The 23148-nt window shown below is 39.3% G+C and overlaps 1 protein-coding gene across 1 annotated transcript; it reads left to right on the top strand.

Annotated features, from left to right (window-relative positions):
• Nucleotides 1–22738, top strand: SLC40A1 (solute carrier family 40 member 1). The gene is made up of 8 exons (XM_005889537.2): nucleotides 1–356; nucleotides 844–911; nucleotides 6142–6301; nucleotides 8462–8577; nucleotides 9830–9956; nucleotides 18279–18521; nucleotides 19340–19993; nucleotides 21113–22738. The coding sequence occupies exons 1-8, from the start codon at nucleotides 314–316 to the stop codon at nucleotides 21424–21426; spliced, it is 1725 nt and encodes a 574-aa protein (XP_005889599.1). The 5' UTR covers nucleotides 1–313; the 3' UTR covers nucleotides 21427–22738.
• Nucleotides 22739–23148: the final 410 nt, after the last annotated feature.

The raw sequence follows: 23148 nt of genomic DNA, 5'->3' as shown, positions 1-23148 counted from the left end.
GGCGGCGGCGGCGGCGGCGGCGGCGCAGGGCTCCCAACTCGCCTCGGACGGCCTGTTGAGCCTCCCACCCGCTTCCATAAGGCTTTGCCTTTCCAACTTCAGCTACAGTGTTAGCTAAGTTTGGAAGGAAGACTAAAAGAAGACCCCCGGCCGTTTTCCTTTTTGTTTTTATCATAGTCGTCGTCAGAGGCTTTTTGCACAGAGCTGTTGTATTTTCGGCGGTGCTTTCTTCAGTTTCTTGCACTCCTGTTGACAAACACCTCAGCAGGAGCAGCAGGAACAGCAGAAGAACAAGCGGGGGGCGTCGGGTGTCATGACCAGGACAAGAGAGCAGAGCCGTCAGGGAGGATGCTGTGGTGAGTAGAGCCCACGCTTGGGGTAGAAACTGGTTCGTTGGAGACCGGCAGCTCCACGCAGGTTTTGGAGGAATGTGGCTCAGCTGTTAACCAGCGTGCTTAGCAGCTCTTTTGACTCATGTTTTGGTGGAGGTTAAGGAAGAAAGGAATTTCAAGGTTTGGGAAAGGAGTTTGCACACAAACGAGGATGGAATCGACTGGACAGTTTGGATTGCCTTGTTAAAAATAGAATGGAGTTTAAGACTGTTGAAACAAGAGCTTTCTTCACTGTATGTGAAGTTTTGCAGGTATTGACCAATAATAATTGACCTCATGCTGAACTTTTCATTTACTCACCAGTTTCCAGGTGACTTGATGAAATCTACATGGTTTGCCCCACAAAGCAATTTTTAATTATTGTATTTAATAAGAGCAAATGAATGAACATTCCAACCTCAGTTCACTCAGGTGACTACGCTTTTTATCTCCCCACTGTGTATCTTTGCAGGATCCTTAGCAAACTACCTGACCTCTGCAAAATTCCTTCTCTACCTTGGTCATTCTCTGTCTACTTGGGTAAGTGATGATCTACAGTAATTCTTACAACATACTTGCACAATTTCTTGTTTCCTTTCATTTGGGCCAGTTGTATTAAGCCACCTTCCAGTTTTGTCATGCACCTGAAGAAATCAATTGAACACACATGCTCTAAGTTATTTTCACCAAAGATGTTTTCCCATAGGTGTTAGTGAATGCTACTTAATTGTTAGGTTATCATACTTTATGTAGACCAACAGCTATCCAAAGACAGGATTAAAAAGGGCAGGATTATCTTCATTACTTGTATTGTATTTTGCCTTACAAGGCTTAATAAATGGTAATATCTGCTACCAAGAATGGATGAATGTCTCATTGATATTACTTTCTGCTTTTACATATTTTAAGGTGTTTGTTTATTTTCTTTTGTTAAGATAAGTTCCAGCATACCACACTATGAAGATACAGTAGAATAATGGCGTGACTAATAGGCTAAAAATAGCAGTTCTAAGATTAATGTAAATATGATGGACCCCAATAACAAATATCTGAGAGATGAAAATTCTGGTCTTTTCAAATGTTATCTGTAGCTAGATATATGTGAGACATCTCAGTCTATCTTAAAAGCCATCATCCAGTGAAAATGAGCAGCTGATTAAGTCGCCCTCTGACTTCTTACATGGTCTTGGAAGAGTCCCAGTGTTTCCGTGGGCCTGGGTTCTTTCACCAACACCCCCTGACCTCAAAGAATAATCCCCGAAGGATGATAGATGTCTTTTTGATTATTAAATCACTTTGGTGATTAAAATCTTTTAAACAATTGGTCTTATTGTTTAAAGCAATAAATCTGAGTATATTCTATTCATGTGTCATGTGTGATAGTTACAGAACCATAAGTTTCTGTTTTACAGAACTGTAAGTAAGGAGAATGAATTTTGAGAATAAATTTTGTGAATGCTATTTTCTTTTTAAAGTGAAAACTTCTATTGGATCATCCTTAAGACATGAATGCAAACTATAGTATGAGGAAATCTGTACCCATGCCCTTGGGAAATTATTAAGCTAGGTTATCAGCTCTTTAAGAAAGAGCAGTTCAAAGATGGCTTTTTAGAAAGGCCAGCTTCTATCTCCCCAGAGGCTTAGACAGGGATGACTCTGCAAATACATGTAAACAAAGTAGACTTGGCCTGAGTTCCATTTCCGGTAACTGATGATTCTAAGTAGAAATCGAGTGAAACTGCCCTTAATTAATTTAAATCCAATTAAATTATTCTTCCAATTTAATTCAGTAGTATTGAGTATTTTTTTTAAAAAGTGTTACGTGATGGACGTAAGTGTCTGAAATTCTTATCTTGTGATCTGGACCTATCTCTTAGGGGAAGAAGGTGCCTAACTTCCAAATACTGATCAAGTTTTAGATTTATATGACCTTTCGTTAGTAGGTTGACAGGTCAGATTTGCCAAAAGAGTGGAACTGTGATTGTTCCAGGAGGATTTGTTTTTTGTCATACAAAACACAAGAAAAATGACAGATGCTTACTCCAGTCTTAAAGATAATTGAGCAAAAGGAGTTCTTGTGGGAAACTTGGATTAAAACAAGATACAGCAATTACAGCCATGTACGGTTTAGTGGATTTTCACTTCTTGGTGCAGAAGAGTGCAAAAAAGGAATGCTCTCTAATGCTAGATAATTCTGCCTTTTGAGTGTTGTCTCCTGTTTGACGCTTTGCCTGGTTTTATTCCAACAAAATATATGTATGCATATGTGTACAAATCTGTCTATCCATTGCCCGTGGTTTCCTGTACACTGAGTATATAGGTGTTAGGGTAGAAGGTTATATTGGGTTAGATTTGTTTGAGGTTGAATGCTTTTTGTTTCTGACTTCATTTCTTTCTGCCAGTGGATCAATATATTTTACTCTATGCTATCAGAATACAAAATATGGTAAGAAGCGAATCCTGTTTTCAAGGAACCTATGAAATAATTTGGTATGGGTTTTAAACAATGTATCTAATTACAAAAAGATAACTAACAGTGTAAGGCACTGAAAAAGGGTGGCCAGTGTTACTATCTTATGCATCATGCTATGGACTGTCTCCATTTATGTGCCAGATGTCTGCATGGTGCCGGCTCTTAATTCCTTGGGTTTCTACTCATAGGTATGCTTCATGCAAAATGCCACCTTCCTGCCCCACCCTACTTTATTTTTCCATGTAGCATTTATACCACCTGGCCTACTCTGGGTTTGCTTTAGGTCTCTGTTCACTGGGATGCAAGCAGCATGAACATAGATCTTGATTTTTGTGTACTGCTGAATTTCTAGTGCCTTCAGTATGGTTCGGAGAAGGCAATGGCACCCCACTCCAGTACTCTTGCCTGGAAAATCCCATGGACGGAGGAGCCTGGTGGGCTGCAGTCCATGGGGTAGCTAAGAGTCAGACACAACTGAGTGATCTCACTTTGACTTTTCACTTTCATGCATTGGAGAAGGAAATGGCAACCCACTCCAGTGTTCTTGCCTGGAGAATCCCAGGGACGGCGGAGCCTGGTGGGCTGCCGTCTATGGGGTCGCACAGAGTCGGACGCGACTGAAGCGACTTAGCAGCAGCAGCAGTGTGGTTGGGTACATAGTAGCCTCTCAAAAAGTATTCAGTGCAATAATGACATTCATTTGGCCTTTGGCTCAGTGCACTGGATGTAGATGAACATGTAAACAATTCCTCAAAGTATGATGAGAGCTTGTGGGAGGGCAGGAAATGGAGGTTAGGAAAGAATGGATGGGTGGGCCTTAGAGCTCGCTTGGTCAATATTTACAGAGACTTTACCTGATTCTTGGGCTTTGTGAATATTGAGCCTGTTACTTCTTAAAGCCTGAGCCTTTGGAAATTGGAGCAAGTGGAGAAGTTTTATTCTTCTCCATCAAGGAGGAGGCAAGAGAGAAAACTTTTGTGGCACTTGTTTCAAAGTCCTGCTTTAAAAAAACCTAAACAAATTCTTTTGGAAAAAATGTAGAAGTAAAACAACAAAGAAAGGAAGAAGCACCTACTGTATAGCACGGGGAACTGTATTCAAAATCCTGTGATAAACCATAATGGAAAAGAACGTGAAAAAGAATGTGTAACTGAATCACTATGCTGTACACCAGAAACCAGCACAGCATAGTAAGTCAACCATTCTTCAATGGAGTAACTGTATGAAAGGAAAGAAAGAAGCAATAGGAATAATATTTCTTACTCTTTATGATAAATTCTCTCATGGAGGCAGGCTATCATTTGAGGCATTTATGTGTTTTTATCTTTTTAGAGGATGGAGATTAGGATAAAGCACCTCTGCTCTCCTCATCCCATTTTCTTCTAATCAAATATAAATTTACTTCTCATGTTAAAGGTTAAGAAAATAGGTTAATTTGTTACTCTTATTGACATTTTTATCTTAATGTAAAATTGTCTTTTTATTGTTTTCAAACAAGCTGTATCGTATATTTTTAGTCATTTAGTATAATGGTATTTGAAATGTTATTCCTACTTAAGTGGAAGAAATTTTCCATTATCAAAGCAAACTTTAAAAAGCTGTATGAGAACTATGAATTATGGTTCTAATTAAACCTCAAACTTCTTGAACATTCATGTAACAAATCTAATGTACCAGAACATTATGGTTGATGAATTAGTCTTACTCTGTACTCATTTACAGCCAGGATTCACTGCGCATCCATGTCTTTGCTGATTCCACAGTTATTTGCTGTGCTTCTAGTCTGGGCTTTTGCCCTGTGCTGAGGCTTGTGCTAGAGCTCACATCGCAGACCATCAAGTGAGAATCAGTCTTTCAAACACGGTGCTTCCACTGGTTTCCAGATGTTTACTCGTCCTGGTTCACCCCATCCCTCAAGACCCTACTCTTAGGTTAACTTTGAGCTGTGGTTCTAAATAATGTTCATAATCCTCTACACCAAAGCTTCTGTACCTTGGCACTATTGATGTCTTGGCCTGATTAATTCTTTGTTGTAGGGACTGTAGATGCCAGTAGTAAACCCACCCTCACAGTTGTAACAACCCAAAATAGATCCAGACATTGCTAAGCAATCCCTGGAGGTTCACCCCCGTTTGAGAAATACTGGTCTATATGAAGTTTATTGTAAATGTTTGCTACAATATGCGCATCCATTTAACTTGGGATGCATCAGATTGTTGTCTTGGCTTTATTAAATGTTTAAAATCATACGACATAGCAGGATAATACATTGCTCCTTATACACTAAATTTGTTGAGAGGATGTTAAGACGTTGGAAAGAACTAGGAGTGTAGTACTACTTCCAATCCGTAACTGTGGAGGCTAGCCTGGGAATTTATTTTCCTGTAGTGATTCCTCATAGCGATAGGTTATGATAGAACATTATCGTCCTGGTTTAGGTTAACCTTACAAGTCAGCAGTGGGGCCTAAAAACTCATAATAAAGTCCATTTTAGACTTCTTACACATTAATTTGCTCAACTCATTTAAAAGTTTCTGTTACTCATTTTGCAGCAGTGAATTCCAGCATTTCCTGTATACTCTGGAGAGGAGAAATAGTTTTTCTGTTTTTTTTTTTTTCCTTTTAAAACTCATCTATGTCAAAAAGTTAAATTATTTATGTATTTATTTCTGACATCTTCATATGGTGCCAGAATTTGAAAGTATTAACTTCATCTTTTTGATTGTCCTGATGTTTTATGTCTTTGAAATTTATTTCTGAAGTAGAACATGGATTTTAGAATGTTACAGGTAAAAGAAACTTGAAAGGTAATGTAGTGCATTCTTACCATGTACAAGTTGGGAAACTAGCTTTTACTTGACATCCAAGGCATACTGATGTTTGTAAACTACGATACTGTAGTTTCATTCTGGTTCAGTAGCAAACTCCTTTATGCCTCTCAATCCCAGGCCTGGCTAGAAACCTGATTAAAAAAAAGGGAACAGGTTTTATCTCAAAAAAACCTTCTTGAACTTGGAAACTGTATGCTTTTCTGGAATGATAAGTATGTTTGTTTCATTAATATGCTTTTTCTCTCAGGTTTACTTAGTCATTGGGCAGGAATATTTTCCGCTGTGCCTGGATGAACAGTTTTAACACCTGACCACGTTCAATCCATAGAGGAATTGTTGACTTTGAAAATCTCCTGATAGAGTCGGAAAATGCTCTTTTGTTAGGGAAACGATTTTTTGAGTGTAACTGGCTAGAAATCCCCACCGCCCGAATCTGTCAGCACCTTTTCTCCTGTCCTGTTTCCAGGGGGACCGGATGTGGCACTTCGCAGTGTCTGTGTTCCTGGTGGAGCTCTACGGGAACAGCCTGCTCTTGACGGCAGTCTACGGGCTGGTGGTGGCAGGCTCGGTGCTGGTCCTAGGAGCCATCATTGGCGACTGGGTGGATAAGAATGCCAGACTGAAAGGTGAGTGGTGTCATGGGAGCCTCTGTGTTCATGGGACCAGTGCCTGCCCTAGAGAGAAGCCACTGGGACTCACCCACTGAACCTCTGCAGCCCCTGCCTGGGTGGTAGGGTGCTCAGGGGCAGCACCCCTGCTTGGAGGGTCCTGGGACTCCCGCAGAAACATGGGATATCAGGATATTGAGTTTACAGATTTGGGGAGGTATCTTTTTTGGCTGTTCATAAATTACAAATGTTAATGATTAACATCATAGCACTTTTCTGTGAACCATGTTAAACATTAAAAGTTTACTTAACTCTGGCATCTTTTTAACCAGGACTTGCATTGGAGTTCACTTAATATAATGTTTCTGGGACAGCTTTAACATCTGTTTTCTGGGGTACTGTGTTTCATATAGGCGGGTGTTTAGGGGAAATGGAAACAATGGGTTTAAAAAAGAGTATCTGATCACAGCTGAATTATTAATTTTTTAAGAAAAAAGAAGAAATGATAGTATACTGACATTAATCTAGAGCATTAATCCTGAAATCATTAAGTATTGTATAAGAAAGAGAACAGTTCAGTTATTCAGAATATAAGGGCAATTTGGATAATAATTCAGGGCAGAATTTCCCAGAATTATTCAGTTGATAATGCTAAGACCTGGCCATGTCTGTCTTAGTCATTGGGGAAAGATTGAGGTATCTGTTTCTTTCAATGCAGGATGACTGCCCTTGGTTAAAGAGCAACTGGATTATCAAATTCTAGGACTTGATGCTATTAGTAAAATGGCCAAGATGGACATTATTTTATTTTGAGAATCAACAGACCAAAGAACATATAAAAAAAGGTTTTGTATCCTAGAAAAAAAATTCCCAGTTATTTACATCATTATACATAGGGGCATGGGAATGTTATATGTAGAGACCTTTAATCTTATGATTGTTGAACACTGAAATTGTAAGTTAGGAAAGAATGTTGAGTTGGATGAAGAGGAGTTCGGTGGGATAGCAATCTTGCACTTACCCGATGTAATCAACTCATGTGTCTGCCTCCATGAAAATCTTTGATGTCTCTAGGCTGAGTTAGCTAGAGACACTGTTTTTTCTGCACTCTCATTACAGCTTAGTTACTATCTCACTTATGCTCTTACAATTATCTGTTCATTTGTGTACCCTTCCTGTGGTCTGTGGGGTTCTGAAAGCCAAAAATCTCATTCAGTTGGTATTTAAGCCTTGTACAATAAAAGGATGACTTATATGTTGGGATTTTATTTCAAACTAATTTCAGAAAGGAGTTTGTTTTGTCTCGAGGCTTTGATATAACCTTCTAAGCCAGAATGAGCTTTACTGTCCTTAAAGGCAAGAGCTATAATCATACCTTTCATATACAGCCCTCTGTGTTTTTCAGAGTGCTTTCATGAGTATTTTATTTGAGCATCATAATGACCCCATAAAGTAAGGAAGGCAGATAGATGTGTATTATATCCTCACTTTATAGACACAGACACAAGAGTTTAAGTATGCTGCCCTAGATCATCTGTGTAGTGAGCGGCAAAGGAAAGACTCCATGGTGTCCTTTCCTGGTATCCTGACCCATGCTTGTGTCAGCTCTTTGTCTACTCGGATGCCTCACTCTCAGAAAGTTGGCATTTTCTCTGAGGAAAGGTGTAGTTTAGAATTTCATAGCAAAGCAAATAGCTTTAGTGTTCTAAAAGGAACACACTGCTGCCTTATTCTTGGCAATTTTTTATATGTCTTTCCTACTCATCCGTACCATCTTATCAAATTCAGCCCGCCATCTAGGAGGTTATGAATTTCATGACCTCTTCCTTAGCTTCTTCCACGTTCTTAGTTTTGCCTAAGCTACAAAGGGCTGAGACGTGGGTCTTGTTTATCTAATATAGTTCTGTTTATGACAGTATACTTTCAAGAAAATAAATGAAAATACGGTCGTTATGAATGGCTTTATCAGGGAAAATGAGAAGTACTTCTTTATTCTGTCTGCAAGTTTTACTGGTCTGACGTGATATGCTGGGTCCTGCTAGAAATAGTTCAGGTAGGAATGTTTTCATTTCTTGTAATTTGCATATGCATTTATACAGTAGAACAGTGATGCATGGATGAAGACAGCTCCGTTGAGATGCTTTGGTGTGTGAACACTTTGTTTCTCCTTCTGTGTAGTGGCCCAGACTTCACTGGTGATCCAGAATGTTTCGGTCATCCTGTGTGGAATCATCCTGATGATGGTTTTCCTACATAAGAACGAGCTTCTGACTATGTACCATGGATGGGTTCTTGTAAGTTCTCAACAAGATTTTTGATGGCAGAAAATTGATGTATCTGTTAGTGATAAAAGAGGAAAACTGATAGGGAATGTCTTTTGCAAATAAGCCCGGTTAATTTTAATCTCATAGTTTTGTTGAGTTAGACAAGGCTGTGATCCATGTTACTTTAATATCCCCTACCACTTTGTTTGGGTTTTTTTTGCCCATAACAGGCATTCATTATGTGTTGTTTGAATTTAAATTTTGTTCTATTGGTTTTTTTTCCCTTTTTGTTTTAATGGCAGTTCAAAGAGTTTATTACATAATCCAGTTGCTAGCTTTCAGATCATTAGTATTAACCTATAATTTGTTCACACCATGTAAGAAATGTTATCCATATATATAAATCAGTCATGATTGTGGTCCTCCAATAATAATTGGTATTTGTATTTGAGGACGTGAGTAGATAACTTCTCACACTTTAATCTCATGATAGCTTGACAGAAAAGAGCACAGAAATGGGTGTAGTGGAAAACAATACATTTGGTGTCACTAGTAAATCTTAGGTATATTTGAATTGATATTGTAGAGTTCCAAAGCTAGATGGACAAGAAATCTTCTACTCTATTCCCTTTATTTTGTTGATGAAAAAATGAGGCAAGGTGATGTTAGCTGATTGCCTGTGGTCATGCAACTGGAAAATGTCAGAACACTGATTTGAATGCAAGACTTTTCACTTCCCCTTCAATGTTTCTTCCAAAGGACATATTTATGGGAGGAATTAAAAACTACCCTGAGGTTAACACTGTGATAACTAGGTCATATAAATGTGCATATGACTCTTTTGTATCATGTATACTACGGATGGGGCTTCCCAGGTAGCTCATTGGCAAAGTATCCACTTGCCAAAGCAGGAAACGCAGATGTGCTTTGATCCCTGGGTTGGGAAGATCCCCTGAAGTAGGAAATGGCAACCCATGTCAGTATTCTTGCCTGGAGAAGTCCATGGACAGAGGAGCCTGGCAGACTACAGTCCATGGGTCACAAAGAGTCAGATGTGACCAAGCACTCAATATGTTTTTGTACCACAGAAGATATGGATTAGAAAGATATTATGCCCTTTAACTTGACCACTGCTATCTTATAGTTTCATGTCTACAAGTAAGATGATTTTTTTTATAATTTATGAAATTAAGTTAAAATAAAAATTTTATTATGCTACCAAAGACCAGTCGGTACAGTGTAGTAACACTGACATTTTAATGTTTTTCCTGTAATTCCTTAGACTTCATGCTATATCTTGATCATCACGATTGCAAATATTGCAAACTTGGCCAGTACTGCTACTGCAATCACAATCCAAAGGGATTGGATTGTGGTTGTTGCAGGAGGAGACAGAGGCAGATTAGCAGGTAATTTGCTTTTCTCTTTCTACCAAATGGTTTATATTAGGATTCACTTTAAATCAGTGGTAATAACTGAGGCTTAAGCCTTTTTTTATGAGTAATTTTAAGGAATAATAAACTGAAAGAATAGTCTTTTTCTTACATTATCAATCTTAGCACAAAGATGTATCTCACTGTTAAGAAGCTAATTTATAGGCTAGTGACCTTCTCTTTTATTCTATGAAAACCTGGCAAATAGAAGAATATTTCTTTTGAGCTTTTTCTTTCTAATACTTAAAACAGTGAATATCTGACATGAATTTTATCATTATACTATGGTTATTATTACCAGTACCTATTGGTCATATTGTGGATATTACTTTTATCCAAACAAATAGAAACAAATATGTGGCTCAGCTGGTAAAGAACCCTCCTACCAATGCGGGAGATGCGAGAGATGTGGGTTCAATTCCTGGTCAGGAGTATCCCCTGCAGAAGGAAATGGCAATCTGCTCCAGTATTCTTGCCCGGGAAACTCCGTGGACAGAGGAGCCTGGAACACAACAGCCCATGGGGTGGCGAAGAGTCGAACATGACTGAATATGCAGCACACACACACACAATTCTAGGATAGACTCTAGAAGTTAATTCCTTCAACTTTAAAGTTATAGTTGATAACTTTTATTACATTATGTATGATGCACTGTAACTGCTGTTATGAACACTAAAGAAGTAGAGGATAGAATGTAGGTCTTACAAAGCTTGCATTTTAGTTGTCCATTGGAAATGTACAGGAGGGCAAACAAAGGCTGAAGGGTGCTTACAGAGCAGTATATCCATTACATCAGTAACACCTGGGCTTAGAGTAACCTACTTACTCAATATTCCCTACTTACCTCCTACTGCATAGAGCACCCAGACACAGATGGATTGAAATCGCGCCGAGTAAAGGAGGAATGTGCACTTATTTACCCATCAGGTCAGCTGGGTCAGCTCTGCTAGTCACTGAGATTAATGGGTATCACAAACTCATTGCCAACCACCCTGACTGACAAGACCATTCCCGATCACTTTAGTGGCTTGTCCCAGGACACAGAGGCTGGGGTTAGCAAGCAACTTTGTTTGACTAGACATGTGGTTTAAAAAAAAAAGTTGAGAGAAAGGGAACAAAATCTGTGAAAGGTCTACATGAAGAAAAAGAAGGATTTGCTTAAGTCATCACTTTGTGATAGCAGTAATAACACTGCTTCAGATAGAGATACCACGGTGATTTTAGAGGTCAGTGAGTATGGAAGATGAATTTAGCACAGGAAAGCCTGTATTGCAGAAAATTCTCTCTGGAGCTAACGTAGTGATTCTCATTGATTTTTCTTCCTATGATCATTTACTAATAGGAAATAATTCCATATCTCTTTTTGTCACATAGAATTAAAAGATAAGATTTTGTCCTTTTTAGGGTATTTTTCCCTGTTATTTTCTTTCTCTTTTAGTGTGTTGTTTTAAGGATGTAACGTATGTCCATGTTCTGAAATTCAAAGGGTACGAAAGGATATGTTTTAAAAATAGATCACATATATCTGTTGAAATGTATTTGGGGGAAAAGTTAGTTTTTAAGATGATTTTCTTTCTCATATCTGAATTTCTTAACTCATGCTGACTCTGTGAAGTGTGTAGAGTCTATAATTGGGAAAAAAAAACAAAAAGCCCCGAGTAAAGAGAAAGTTACTCAGAATCTTTCACATCAGATCAGATCGGTCACTCAGTCATGTCCGACTCTTTGCGACCCCATGAATCGCAGCACGCCAGGCCTCCCTGTCCATCACCAACTCCCGGAGTTCACCGAGACTCACGTCCATCGAGTCAGTGATGCCATCCAGCCATCTCATCCTCTGTCGTCCCCTTCTCCTCCTGCCCCCAATCCCTCCCAGCATCAGGGTCTTTTCCAATGAATCAACTCTTTGCATGAGGTGGCCAAAGTACTGGAGTTTCAGCTTTAGCATCATTCCTTCCAAAGAAATCCCAGGGCTGATCTCCTTCAGAATGGACTGGTTGGATCTCCTTGCAGTCCAAGGGACTCTCAAGAGTCTTCTCCAACCCCACAGTTCAAAAGCATCAATTCTTTGGCACTCAGCCTTCTTCACAGTCCAACTCTCACATCCATACATGACCACAGGAAAAACCATAGCCTTGACTAGACGGACCTTTGTTGGCAAAGTAATGTCTCTGCTTTTGAATATGCTATCTAGGTTGGTCATAACTTTCCTTCCAAGGAGTAAGTGTCTTTTAATTTCATGGCTGCAGTCACCATCTGTAGTGATTTTGGAGCCCAGAAAAATAAAGTCTGACACTGTTTCCACTGTTTCCCCATCTATTTCCCATGAAGTGGTGGGACCAGATGCCATGATCTTTGTTTTCTGAATGTTGAGCTTTAAGCCAACTTTTTCACTTTCCACTTTCACTGTCATCAAGAGGCTTTTGAGTTCCTCTTCACTTTCTGCCATAAGAGTGGTGTCATCTGCATATCTGAGGTTATTGATATTTCTCCCGGCAATCTTGATTCCAGCTTGTGTTTCTTCCAGCCCAGCATTTCTTATGATGTACTCTGCATATAAGTTAAATAAGCAGGGTGACAATATACAGCCTTGACGTACTCCTTTTCCTGTTTGGAACCAGTCTGTTGTTCTATGTCCAGTTCCAACTGTTGCTTCCTGACCTGCATACAAATTTCTCAAGAGGCAGGTCGGGTGGTCTGGTATTCCCATCTCTTTCAGAATTTTCCACAGTTTATTGTGATCCACACAGTCAAAAGCTTTGGCATAGTCAATAAAGCAGAAATAGATGTTTTTCTGGAACTCTCTTGATTTTTCTATGATCTAGCGGATGTTGGCAATTTGATCTCTGGTTCTTCTGCCTTTTCTAAAACCAGCTTGAACATCAGGAAGTTCATGGTTCATTTGTGCTGAATATCTACATAAATAAATAAATAAATAACAAAGCAAAGATCCCATGTAACTTTCTGGGACCTTTCTGACTATAAAGTGATATTCCAGGAAAACAACAAAAATACGACTGGCCGCTTCTCAGCTGTCTTTCTTTATTTGCGGAATTATTGCGTAATGGAAGAATCTGGGCTAACCGGTCTATTTTCTGGCGCCCCACTCCAGTACTCTTGCCTGGAAAATCCCATGGACGGAGGAGCCTGGTAGGCTGCAGTCCATGGGGTTGCTAAGAGTCAGACACGACTGAGCGACTTCCCTTTCCCTTTCCCTTTTCTGGAGTTTCTCGAGTTTAAAAAAGGAAGGAAGCTGCCTGTTGAACTCTTGTCCACTGTGGATTAGTTTAGGAAGTGGTGCTGTTTCAAATTCAGCTGCAAGTACAGGATAGAGCCTAAAGAAGCTCTCCGTGTTGTTTTTCCTCAAGTTTTGACCTCCATATTTGTTTAAAAACTAATTAAAAACGGTCCTTCAAAATAGGAGCAGATAATTATTCCATGCTGGGGATCAGCAAGGCTCTCACCATGGATTTTGGTACTATTCCTGCTGTAAGTCAGAGATACAGAAAAGATAAAAAAAGAGGAGGGTAAAGGAAAAATAGAAGAGAAAGGGGAAAAGTACACTAGGAGGGGACTCCACCTGCCGCCTGTGCTACCTCTGGTTTTGTGTCTCTGTGCACAGACGCACATCTGTTCCAGGCAGGAGTAATTTATGTTCATGCAGGCCGATCTTTGAGGTTGCTGGCAAAGACTGTTAGAAACCAAGTGGGAGACTGGGCAGGACCAACTGAACGCATGTGCATCGCACACGTGTGTGTGTGTGTGTATAAGTGTATGTGATGGGGTAAGAGTGTGCCCATTAAGAGGGAGGGTTGTCAGCTGGAAGCTAATTGTTCCCAATCCCACATCCCAGTGTTTCTTGTTTTCAGAGTAGTTTATGAAAGTGGAAGTTTTATCACTGAGGGTAAAGAACAAGAGAGATGTTCCCTGGAAGGTTGAAAAGTTTTATAATTTCGGTGCATCAGGTCAAAATATAGTTGTTACCATCCAGTTTAGACAGCTCCAGAAAAGGTACTCTTTTCCCACATACATACTGTTAATTAATCTGTCAACTAATTTGTCTAAGTACTTTATTTAGTTAGTGTCTAATTAAAGCCTTCTCTTGAGCCATGACCCTTAGCCTGTCAAATCTGTTTGAAACTCACTTCCTTTCCCTGACTTTTTATTCCATCGGTTGTTTTATTTCCTTCTTCATTTCCTTTGCTAATCACTTTTTGTTCATAGTGTCTGAGATTTTTCTTGTCCATCATTCCAGAGAAACATCTGCTGGTTGGCTTGATCAAGTAAGGTAGATACATTTCTTGTTTGAACTCCATTGACTGAAAATTGATTTCATATTTGAGGTAGACAAACAAACCTGCGAGGTGCTGTTTGCTCAGCAAATCTGTTCTTTATTATTCTATGAGATATATACCCTTTATAACAGCAAGTAGTTACTGATGTCCTGCTCTGTCACAGCTGCAGCTGAAAACAGTTAATTGAAATTAAATGAGCACACTTTTGTGTGTTTGCATAAGAATCAATACACGCCTGTGAAAAAGAGTATGTTTGCACATTGAGAGGACCAGTTCTTCTCTAGCCTGTTACCAGTAAAATGGTTAGGTCTGTTTCAAAAATTATTTAATTAATTCTACTTCAGAAAAATGAAATCTCTTTTCTGATACTACATTACATCTAAACATTATTAGCTTCCTTAGATAGAAGTTTCTAAATTTTGATAATAAAGAAAAGAAATTGGTGGCATTAGGAAGTTTCATGAGCACTTGAAAAGGGAGGTAGTAAAAAAGTAACAAATCATTTTAGTTAAATTTCATTGTTGTTCTGAGGCCTTCAGATCCAAGTGTATGTTTTCATTAGTATTTGATTTTTGAATTCAAGTTATTGAGTTATTAGGAGCAATCCTACGTTTCCATGTTAGGAAATTATTAGCAGGGGCAGATGGAAGTTAATGAGGCCTCTGCAAAATTGGTTATGTATAAGATCGATGAAAACTGCCTTTGCTTCTCAAGTGAAAGGTGAAATATGTCAAAGTTCTCCTGTTATCATGCAGGTGTTCTGCATGCATAGGACTAACTGGAAGGCAGTTGAGGACCAGGAAGAGTGCGAGAAAGAATAATGACAGTTTTCTGTTAATGTGCCTATTAGTCACATAATGCTTTTCCAAGGTGCCCCACGTGATTGATAAGAACTTTCTCAGTTTTCACTCTGTGAGATAGAAAATGAGAAAGTAGGTTATTTTCTTGATTTCCTCTCCTTTATGCATCTCGTCCTCCACCCTAACTCAGCTGTATGTTCCCATGGTCATACCCAAAGACCTTGTTATCACTGCGAAACCCTCCCCTTCCCTAATCTCAATCTTTGGCATCCAAGACTTGAACTATACCTCCTGCCTTATCAGCTCCCTCCTCCTGGTTCCCCAGCCACAGCAGTGCTCCAGCCTCATTGGCACCTACAAGTCATGGATTCCAGTGCCTTTCCACTGCTCGTGACCCTCTCTTGTCTCCTCTCCTTGCTGCTGCTGCTGCTGCTAAGTCGCTTCAGTCGTGCCCGACTCTGTGCAACCCCATAGACGGCAGTCCGCCAGGCTCTGCCATCCCTGGGATTCTCCAGGCAAGAACATTGGAGTGGGTTGCCATTTCCTTCTCCAATTCATGAAAGTGAAAGGTGAAAGTGAAGTCGCTCAGTTGTGTCCGACTCTTAGCGACCCCATGGACTGCAGCCTACCTGGCTCCTCCGTCCATGGGATTTTCCAGGCAAGAGTACTGGAGTGGGGTGCCATTGCCTTCTCTGGTCTCCTCTCCTTACCCAGTTTAAATTCCAAACTCAGTGGTTCCAACCATATGAACACCTCCTAGTATATACCCTCAGCTCACTTGGCCTCCTCTTCTTTTGTTCTTTTCCTTTCCTAAGATCCTGCTTAAATCCAACTCTCCATGGTAGCACATGGCTGGTGAAAAAAAAAATGCACAATTTTGCTCACTGCTCTCGCTTAAAGTTCATGACCACTGGGTTCAAGCCAGCCCTTTCATGCTGCTGTGTGATCATACAATTGCCTCTGGCCCCTCCCTCCTCCCACTGTCCTAAAGGACTGTGTCTCACTTTTTCCTCATACATTCAGTACCGCCTCTCCCATCCTCACTTTCGCTGATGACCTTGTCTTGCATTCTACTGAGAAAGTGGGAAAATGAGAAGAGAATTTTCACGTGCTCCCATCTTCACGTCTCTCTTCCCACTTGTACCTACAGCCGTTCACATGACCTACACTCTTGAATTGCTTGTGGTCCTATCTAAGAACAGCTCTGCAGCTTGTGCAGTAGACTCAATTCTGTCCTTTCTCATCTACTGAATCATTCACATTAGCATATAAACATGCTGTAACTTTGCTTATCTTAAAAATGCCCTTCTTTACCCCCTCTATCACTCCCATTTCTTTATTCTCCTTTTGAACAAAACTTAACCAAAAGAAATATCTGTGTTCACTCTTTCCAATTCCTATGCTTGGTTGGGGCCTTGCTTTCCATAATACCGGGGCTGGGTGGGGGGGGGGGCGCGGGGGCAACTTTCACATTGTGAAGCTGGATGGTGCCACTCACTTAGAATATGATAGAAATGGTGTCCCCTGGAGTTGGCACCAACCTCTTTAACCAGCTTCAATGAGGCATTTGCCCTTATTGCTCACCAGAACTATTCTTTTTAAGGTCCTCAGAACCTTCCATGTGACCTGTCTAGAGATGCTTCTCAGTGCTCATCTTTCTTGACTTAACGGCATTGATTGCCAATTGATCACTTCCTCCTCTTTGAAACATTGCTCCCTCTTGGCTTAGGACACTACACTCTCCTGGTTTTTCTCCTCTTTTGCTCGTTCCTCTTCATCTTCCTGACCTCTGAATATAGACTCAGTCCTCAGACCTTATCAGTCTAATACTCACTCTCTCGGTCACCTCCAGTGTCTTTGGTTTAAAAATCAAGCAGCTGGTGGTGACTCACAGATCTGGTACCTACTTCTTCTCTGGACTCCAGACCTGTATGTTTAATTGTCTGCTTGACAGAGCCTCTTGAATGTCAGTCGACTTAGAGAAATCAACATCTCTAGAAGCAAATGCTTATTCTTTTGTCCAAACCTGATTCTTCTGAAGTCTTCCCTTTCTCGGTAAGTGGAAACTCTGTCCTTCCAATTGTTGCTCAGTATGAAAACTTTAGAGTCATCTGTAATTCCTCTCTTTCTCTCGCATACCATATCTAGTCTGTTTCAAGTCTTCCTGATTCTCCTTTAGATTATATCCAGCGTCTGTTTCTCTGTTTCCACTCTTACTGTCTTGCTCCCTCTCCGTCGTCTCCCACCTGTCTCCTTGGCTCCACTGTTGTCTACACCCCAACCTGACCCACGCACACACACACACACTGCACGCTGTTTTCTTATCACAGCAGCCAAAATGAACCTTTAAAAATACAAGTCATGTGGTACCACCTCTCTGTTCATTAGCTTCGAAAGGTTTCCTGAGTCATCCGGCATAAAAATTGATTTCCAAGTAGTGGGGTAAGATCCTGCATGATTGGGCCAGTCCGTCCCTTTCTGACCTCATCTCTTATCCTCTCCCTTCCTCATTCTGCTGCAGTCTTACTGTCCTCACTGTTCCTGTGGGCATGCTCCTCCTGTTCCAGGATTTTTGCACTTGCCTTGGCCTGCGATCGTCTTTTCCCTAATACCCACAGGACTCACTCTTTTACCTCCTACTGCTTCATGCCTTTGCTATGATGTTCTCTTTTTTTCCGTGAGTTCTTCCCTGACCTTGCCATATATAGGACTGAAGTTTCCCCCTTCCCCTGAGCACTCTCTATGCCCTTCTTTTGCATTATTTTTCACTCTAGTCTTTAATGAACATCTGACTTGCTGTGTATTTATATGCTTGTTGACTGTCTTTGTTTTCCCATGTGAGTATAAACTTCATGAAGATGGGAAGCGTATTCATTTTTTGTCATAGCCTAACTCATGATAAGCATTTAATAAATGCTTGTTGAGGTAAATGAATATAGAGTTACTATTGAATTCATTTTAAAAAAGCTGATGTTAGACTAACTTACATAATCCTAGAGAATCATGATTTTTGAGGCAAGTTTAATGTGACTTGCTCCAAACAGCAATTGGTTTTCTAACAAAATAGTTTGCTTGCAGAGTGCTTTTAGAAATTTACATCTTAGGAATCAATACACTTGGTTTATGAGTTGCGTTATGTACGTGGGCAGTCTCTCTTTGATAGATTTGCACACTTACCTGCCTTTTTCACCTATCTCTGTAGATATGAATGCTACAATACGAAGGATTGACCAGTTAACCAACATCTTGGCCCCCATGGCTGTTGGCCAGATTATGACATTTGGCTCTACAGTCATTGGCTGTGGTTTCATTTCGGCATGGAATTTGGTATCCATGTGTGTGGAATACTTTCTGCTCTGGAAGGTTTACCAGAAAACCCCTGCTCTAGCTGTGAAGGCTCCTCCTAAAGAGGAAACTGAGTTGAAACGACTGAATTTATACAAAGGTAAACTCAACAAAATGTTCGATCCCTTTATTTTGATCTTATTTTGATTTTATTTGCAGATCTTGTATGTTGGTTGAGACCAAAATAAATTTGAATTTATGTCAGGTTTAGTTATTATTGATGGTCTGCATGAGGTTAACTATATCAACATGGTAATAAGTTAAAACCCAGTCTTTTGAGGATCTGTGGAACAAATCTGGGTTGAACCTCAAGGGGTTGGAATGGGACCTCTGGCCCTTTTTCTTAATGTGAATAGCAGGCACAGAGGGGCAATTAATTGGGGGATGGGCAGAGTTGGGCATGGTAATGGGAGGAACACTGGGGGGAAAGAGAAGAGAATTCCTAGAAGTCTGTAAAGAAGGGAGTTGCCTGCCATTTGTGGGACAGTGGAAGAGAGTGAGGATATGAGGGTGGGCATTTTTCAAGAAGAGAAGAGGAAGTTAGGCTTCTGAGCAAATGGAAGCTTAAATGGGCCCCAGACATAAGGTTGTGTATTTTTCTCAGAAAATTATTAGATTTTATCTGTTAAGTTTTCCTGCTGTTTACTTTGGTGGGATTATAATTCTGAGAGAGAGGGGGAATGGGGAGGGGAGAAGTATCAATAGTATTTTGTTTATAATGTAAGTACTTGGAGTTTATTGCTTGGCTGAAATCCTTAGATGAGTACAAGAAAATACATATTATATTGTAGTAGCCGAGGGTGTCCATGGGTGTGCCCTCCATAGGTGAGGGAATGGGGAGAAGAAAATTACTGAGTAAGGTAGTTAGCTTTTTCTTCCATGTCCCCTCCCTCAAATAATAATGTCTTTTATTAACAGAATCTGAGCCAAAACCCCTGGAGGGAACTCATCTAATGGGTGAGAAAGACCCTGACATCCATGAACTTGAACATGAGCAAGAGCCAAGCTGTGCCTCCCAGATGGCTGAGCCCTTCCGCACTTTCCGAGACGGATGGGTCTCCTATTACAACCAGTCTGTGTTTCTGGCGGGCATGGGTCTTGCTTTCCTCTATATGACTGTCCTGGGCTTTGACTGCATCACTACAGGGTACGCCTACACTCAGGGGCTGAGCGGGTCCATCCTCAGTATTTTGATGGGAGCATCAGCCATAACTGGAATAATGGGAACTGTGGCTTTTACATGGCTGCGTCGAAGATGTGGCCTGGTTCGGACTGGTCTGATCTCAGGACTCGCACAGCTTTCCTGTTTGATCTTGTGTGTGATCTCCGTGTTCATGCCTGGAAGCCCCTTGGACTTGTCTGTTTCACCTTTTGAAGATATCCGTACTAGGTTCATTCAAACAGAACCACTTTCAGTTACACCTACAAAAATACCTGAAATCATCTCTACAACTGATACACACATGTCAAACGGGTCTGTTCCTGCTAGTGTTGTCCCAGAGATGAGTTCTAAATCCGTGCCTATAATCTCTGTCAGCCTGCTGTTTGCAGGCGTCATTGCTGCTAGAATCGGTAAGAAGTCTCCTTTTGTATATTAATGAATTAAAGTGTCTTTTTGCAATGGAGGGTCAGATAATTCAGCAGAAATTGGGCTAAAATATTCCCTGAATGTTAATTTAAGCAAAATCCACTCTTTATTCTTACGTATAATCCAGTCATTTATTATGAAAATTTAACTTTATAGTTTGAAAGAATCTGTATTTTGTAGAGTGTGTATGTATATATACTTTCCTAAAACATGGTTAGGGCTTGAAGCTTTTTACTGAGTGGATATCTTTCTCTTTTAATGTAATTTAGTTAATTTTTAAAAAGATATTATCAATAATAATTATACTTTTAGTAATTTAGAGCCTTTTTATTATTATAACTCTACCAAAAGGACTGTAATTTAGCAAATAGTTCAATGCAATAAAGTTAAAAAAAGTGGGGTTTAAATTTAAAAAAATAAGACACAATAGTTAGAGAAAAATCCTTCAGAGGTCTTCTCTAGCTGATGTTTCTTTGTTGTATACTTTGCCAAACAAATGGTTTTTATAGCCCTGAAAGGAAGCATAATGTAAAAACCTCTTACAAAGGAAAGTTTAAGTAATCATTAATAGACTACTGATGAATTATCTCTGTCTGAATTCGTTCTTGAAATGAAACCATATTTATCTTGTGATACACAGCAGTTCATTAATTTATTAAGGATATTAATATTAAAGCAAGACAGCTTTATTGTAGGGGCTTTAGGACTGAAGCAGTAAATGTATTAATGGCTTAAAGTTTCCTTACACTTTAAACCTAACAATATATCAGGTCCGTTCATTTTAAACTTTAAAAATACTAGTAATTATAATAGGATTTATTATGTCTCTGATTTCAGAGTTTTGCCTTCAGAGTATGAATAATCACAGAAAAGAATTATTTCTTATGGCTGTAAAAACAATTTCTTGAAACCAGTAATAGCACAGTATTTATTAATGAAAAATAATTCTCTAAAACTCAGCTATGATAAATATACATATGGTAACTTTAAGGTAATAGAGTTAAGTATGTATTTTGTATATGTCAACAGATATTTAATGTATAGTTCTGAAATGTATGGCTCTAAGTTAAAATTAAGTTTCTAAGAAATATCTTTTATTTTAGGTCTTTGGTCCTTTGATTTAACTGTGACACAGTTGCTGCAAGAAAATGTTGTTGAATCTGAAAGAGGCATTATAAATGGTGTACAGAACTCCATGAACTATCTTCTTGACCTTCTGCACTTCATCATGGTCATCCTGGCTCCGAACCCTGAAGCTTTTGGCTTGCTCGTGTTGATTTCAGTCTCCTTTGTGGCAATGGGCCACGTCATGTATTTCCGATTTGCCCAGAAAACTCTGGGCTCCCAGCTTTTTGCCTGTGGTCATGATGATAAAGAAGTTACAGATGCAGATCAAGCTAATACTTCTGATGTGTAAGACAGTTCAGCTGTTGCTGCCCCTGTTACTAGATTATGTAGAGCACATGTGCATATTTTGTTCTTCAGAATTCCAGTAAATTGCTGGGTGTCTCTCTCTGGTTTGACCATAGCTATGCCTTGAGGGCCAAAAGCTAGTTAGGAAACAAGCCAGGAGAAATGAGCTGGTTAATTTCCCTTATATTTAAGGATAGAAAAAAAATAGAGAAAGAGAAACTCAGTTTAAATACAGAGACTAGAAGAGTAACACTGATTTTCCCTATTTCTCATAAGAGTGTAAAATTTTCCATAGGAGAGTGATTAGTCAGGTGAATTAAGTTATTTTTTGGCAGATATTTATTACCTGTACTAGAATTCAGATATGTCAGTTTGCCCTAACACTCTTGTTCAAGTCTAGTTAATTTACTTAAAAAAAAAATCTTATTCTCAGTTATACTATAAAAACGAATTCTCTTCCAAGTTTGAAAATTAAAGTTGGATAACCAGTATTATCCTCGTTGGTCCTGTTGCTGTTAAGGCATTGACATATATGTGGAGGAATGAAATACTTAACTAGAATTCTTTAATAGGGTTTATGGTTTAACTTTAGAGAGCACCTTTGTATTTTTCTTATCAGCTAGGGCAAAATATTGTATTAAGCATATGTAGCACTTCATAAAATGGCTATTGTGTAAGCTACAGGTAAAAGCAAAGCTATAGGGTAGATTTATAATACAGTGAAGGCATGAGGACTTCAAACGTGCCAGCAGTTTGGCCATAGAAACTGGAAGTTAAAAGTCACATGAAGGTCAAGATCCAGACTTAACTCATGCCACTGTCCTTCAGGATCTCTGTCTTGGAGCATGAGGGAGTTGGCAAGTTAAATGTAGAAAGCAGGCCCAAACTTGGAAAGGTTTTGTTTTTGTAAATCATTTGGTTTACTTTTAACATGCTCAGTAGAACGTTTTTACTTTTACTGTTTTGTACCCAGGAGTTATTTTTACCTAGTCGTAGAGCAAAACTGTTCATAAATGTATCCCTTTCAAATGTCTTTGAGAAAAATGGAGGGAAAAACTCCTTTTATATATATATTTTTTCAAAGCTGTTTTGCAAGTCATTTTGCAGCATGCCAGTGCCAGTGGCATGCCTTGCCCTAACCATTCATGCACTTTCATGGAGACTGCAATACATTGCACTGAGCACTTTCTCTTTTCTTGAGGTTTAATCTTTTTCTTCTTTCTACAGTATGATGTAATGATTTGCCATGTTGTAAAATCTTTGTAAAATATTTCTATATAAAAACATTAAAAAAAATCTTGACTTCTTTTTCCTGAGTTGTGTTCCCTTGTTGTTTAATATTGCTTTTGTTAACAGAACATCTGTTTTAGATACTATCTGTTTCCCTCTAAAGATCTATAATGTTGTAATAATTCACACTTTTAAGTGTTATCTCCCTGCTCATATGTCTAGTTTATGGTGGCTGGCATAACAGTATAGTAAACATGAGCCCCAGAACTCATTCTTTGACCTTGAAGAAGTCACTTTAAGCTCTCTTGAATTCTATTTTCTCTTCTGTAAATTGGAAGTGTTATTATAAAACCAGCTGTACCTACATCACAGTTTCCCTGAATGAGTCAAGTAAGGTACTTCTTGTAGAAGCACTTTGTGGACTATACGATGAGGTAGTATTAATAGTATTACTAGAAGTCGGGTCTAACTAATAACAGAGAGTTAGATTCCTGTT

The sequence above is a fragment of the Bos mutus genome, chromosome 2 (assembly GCF_027580195.1).
Source record: "Bos mutus isolate GX-2022 chromosome 2, NWIPB_WYAK_1.1, whole genome shotgun sequence".
Lineage (NCBI taxonomy): Eukaryota > Metazoa > Chordata > Mammalia > Artiodactyla > Bovidae > Bos > Bos mutus.
The sequence above is the reverse complement of the archived record's forward strand: the minus strand, read 5'-3'. Positions and strand labels throughout refer to the sequence as shown.

What these genes read in the sequence shown, in the direction of transcription:
- SLC40A1 (XM_005889537.2), top strand. Translation starts at nt 314, where the DNA reads ATGACCAGGACAAGAGAGCAGAGCCGTCAGGGAGGATGCTGTG. An exon ending in ACGACTGAATTTATACAAAG is followed by an intron (nt 18,522 to 19,339) that starts GTAAACTCAACA and finishes TTTTATTAACAG; the next exon opens with AATCTGAGCCAAAACCCCTG. An exon ending in CGTCATTGCTGCTAGAATCG is followed by an intron (nt 19,994 to 21,112) that starts GTAAGAAGTCTC and finishes CTTTTATTTTAG; the next exon opens with GTCTTTGGTCCTTTGATTTA.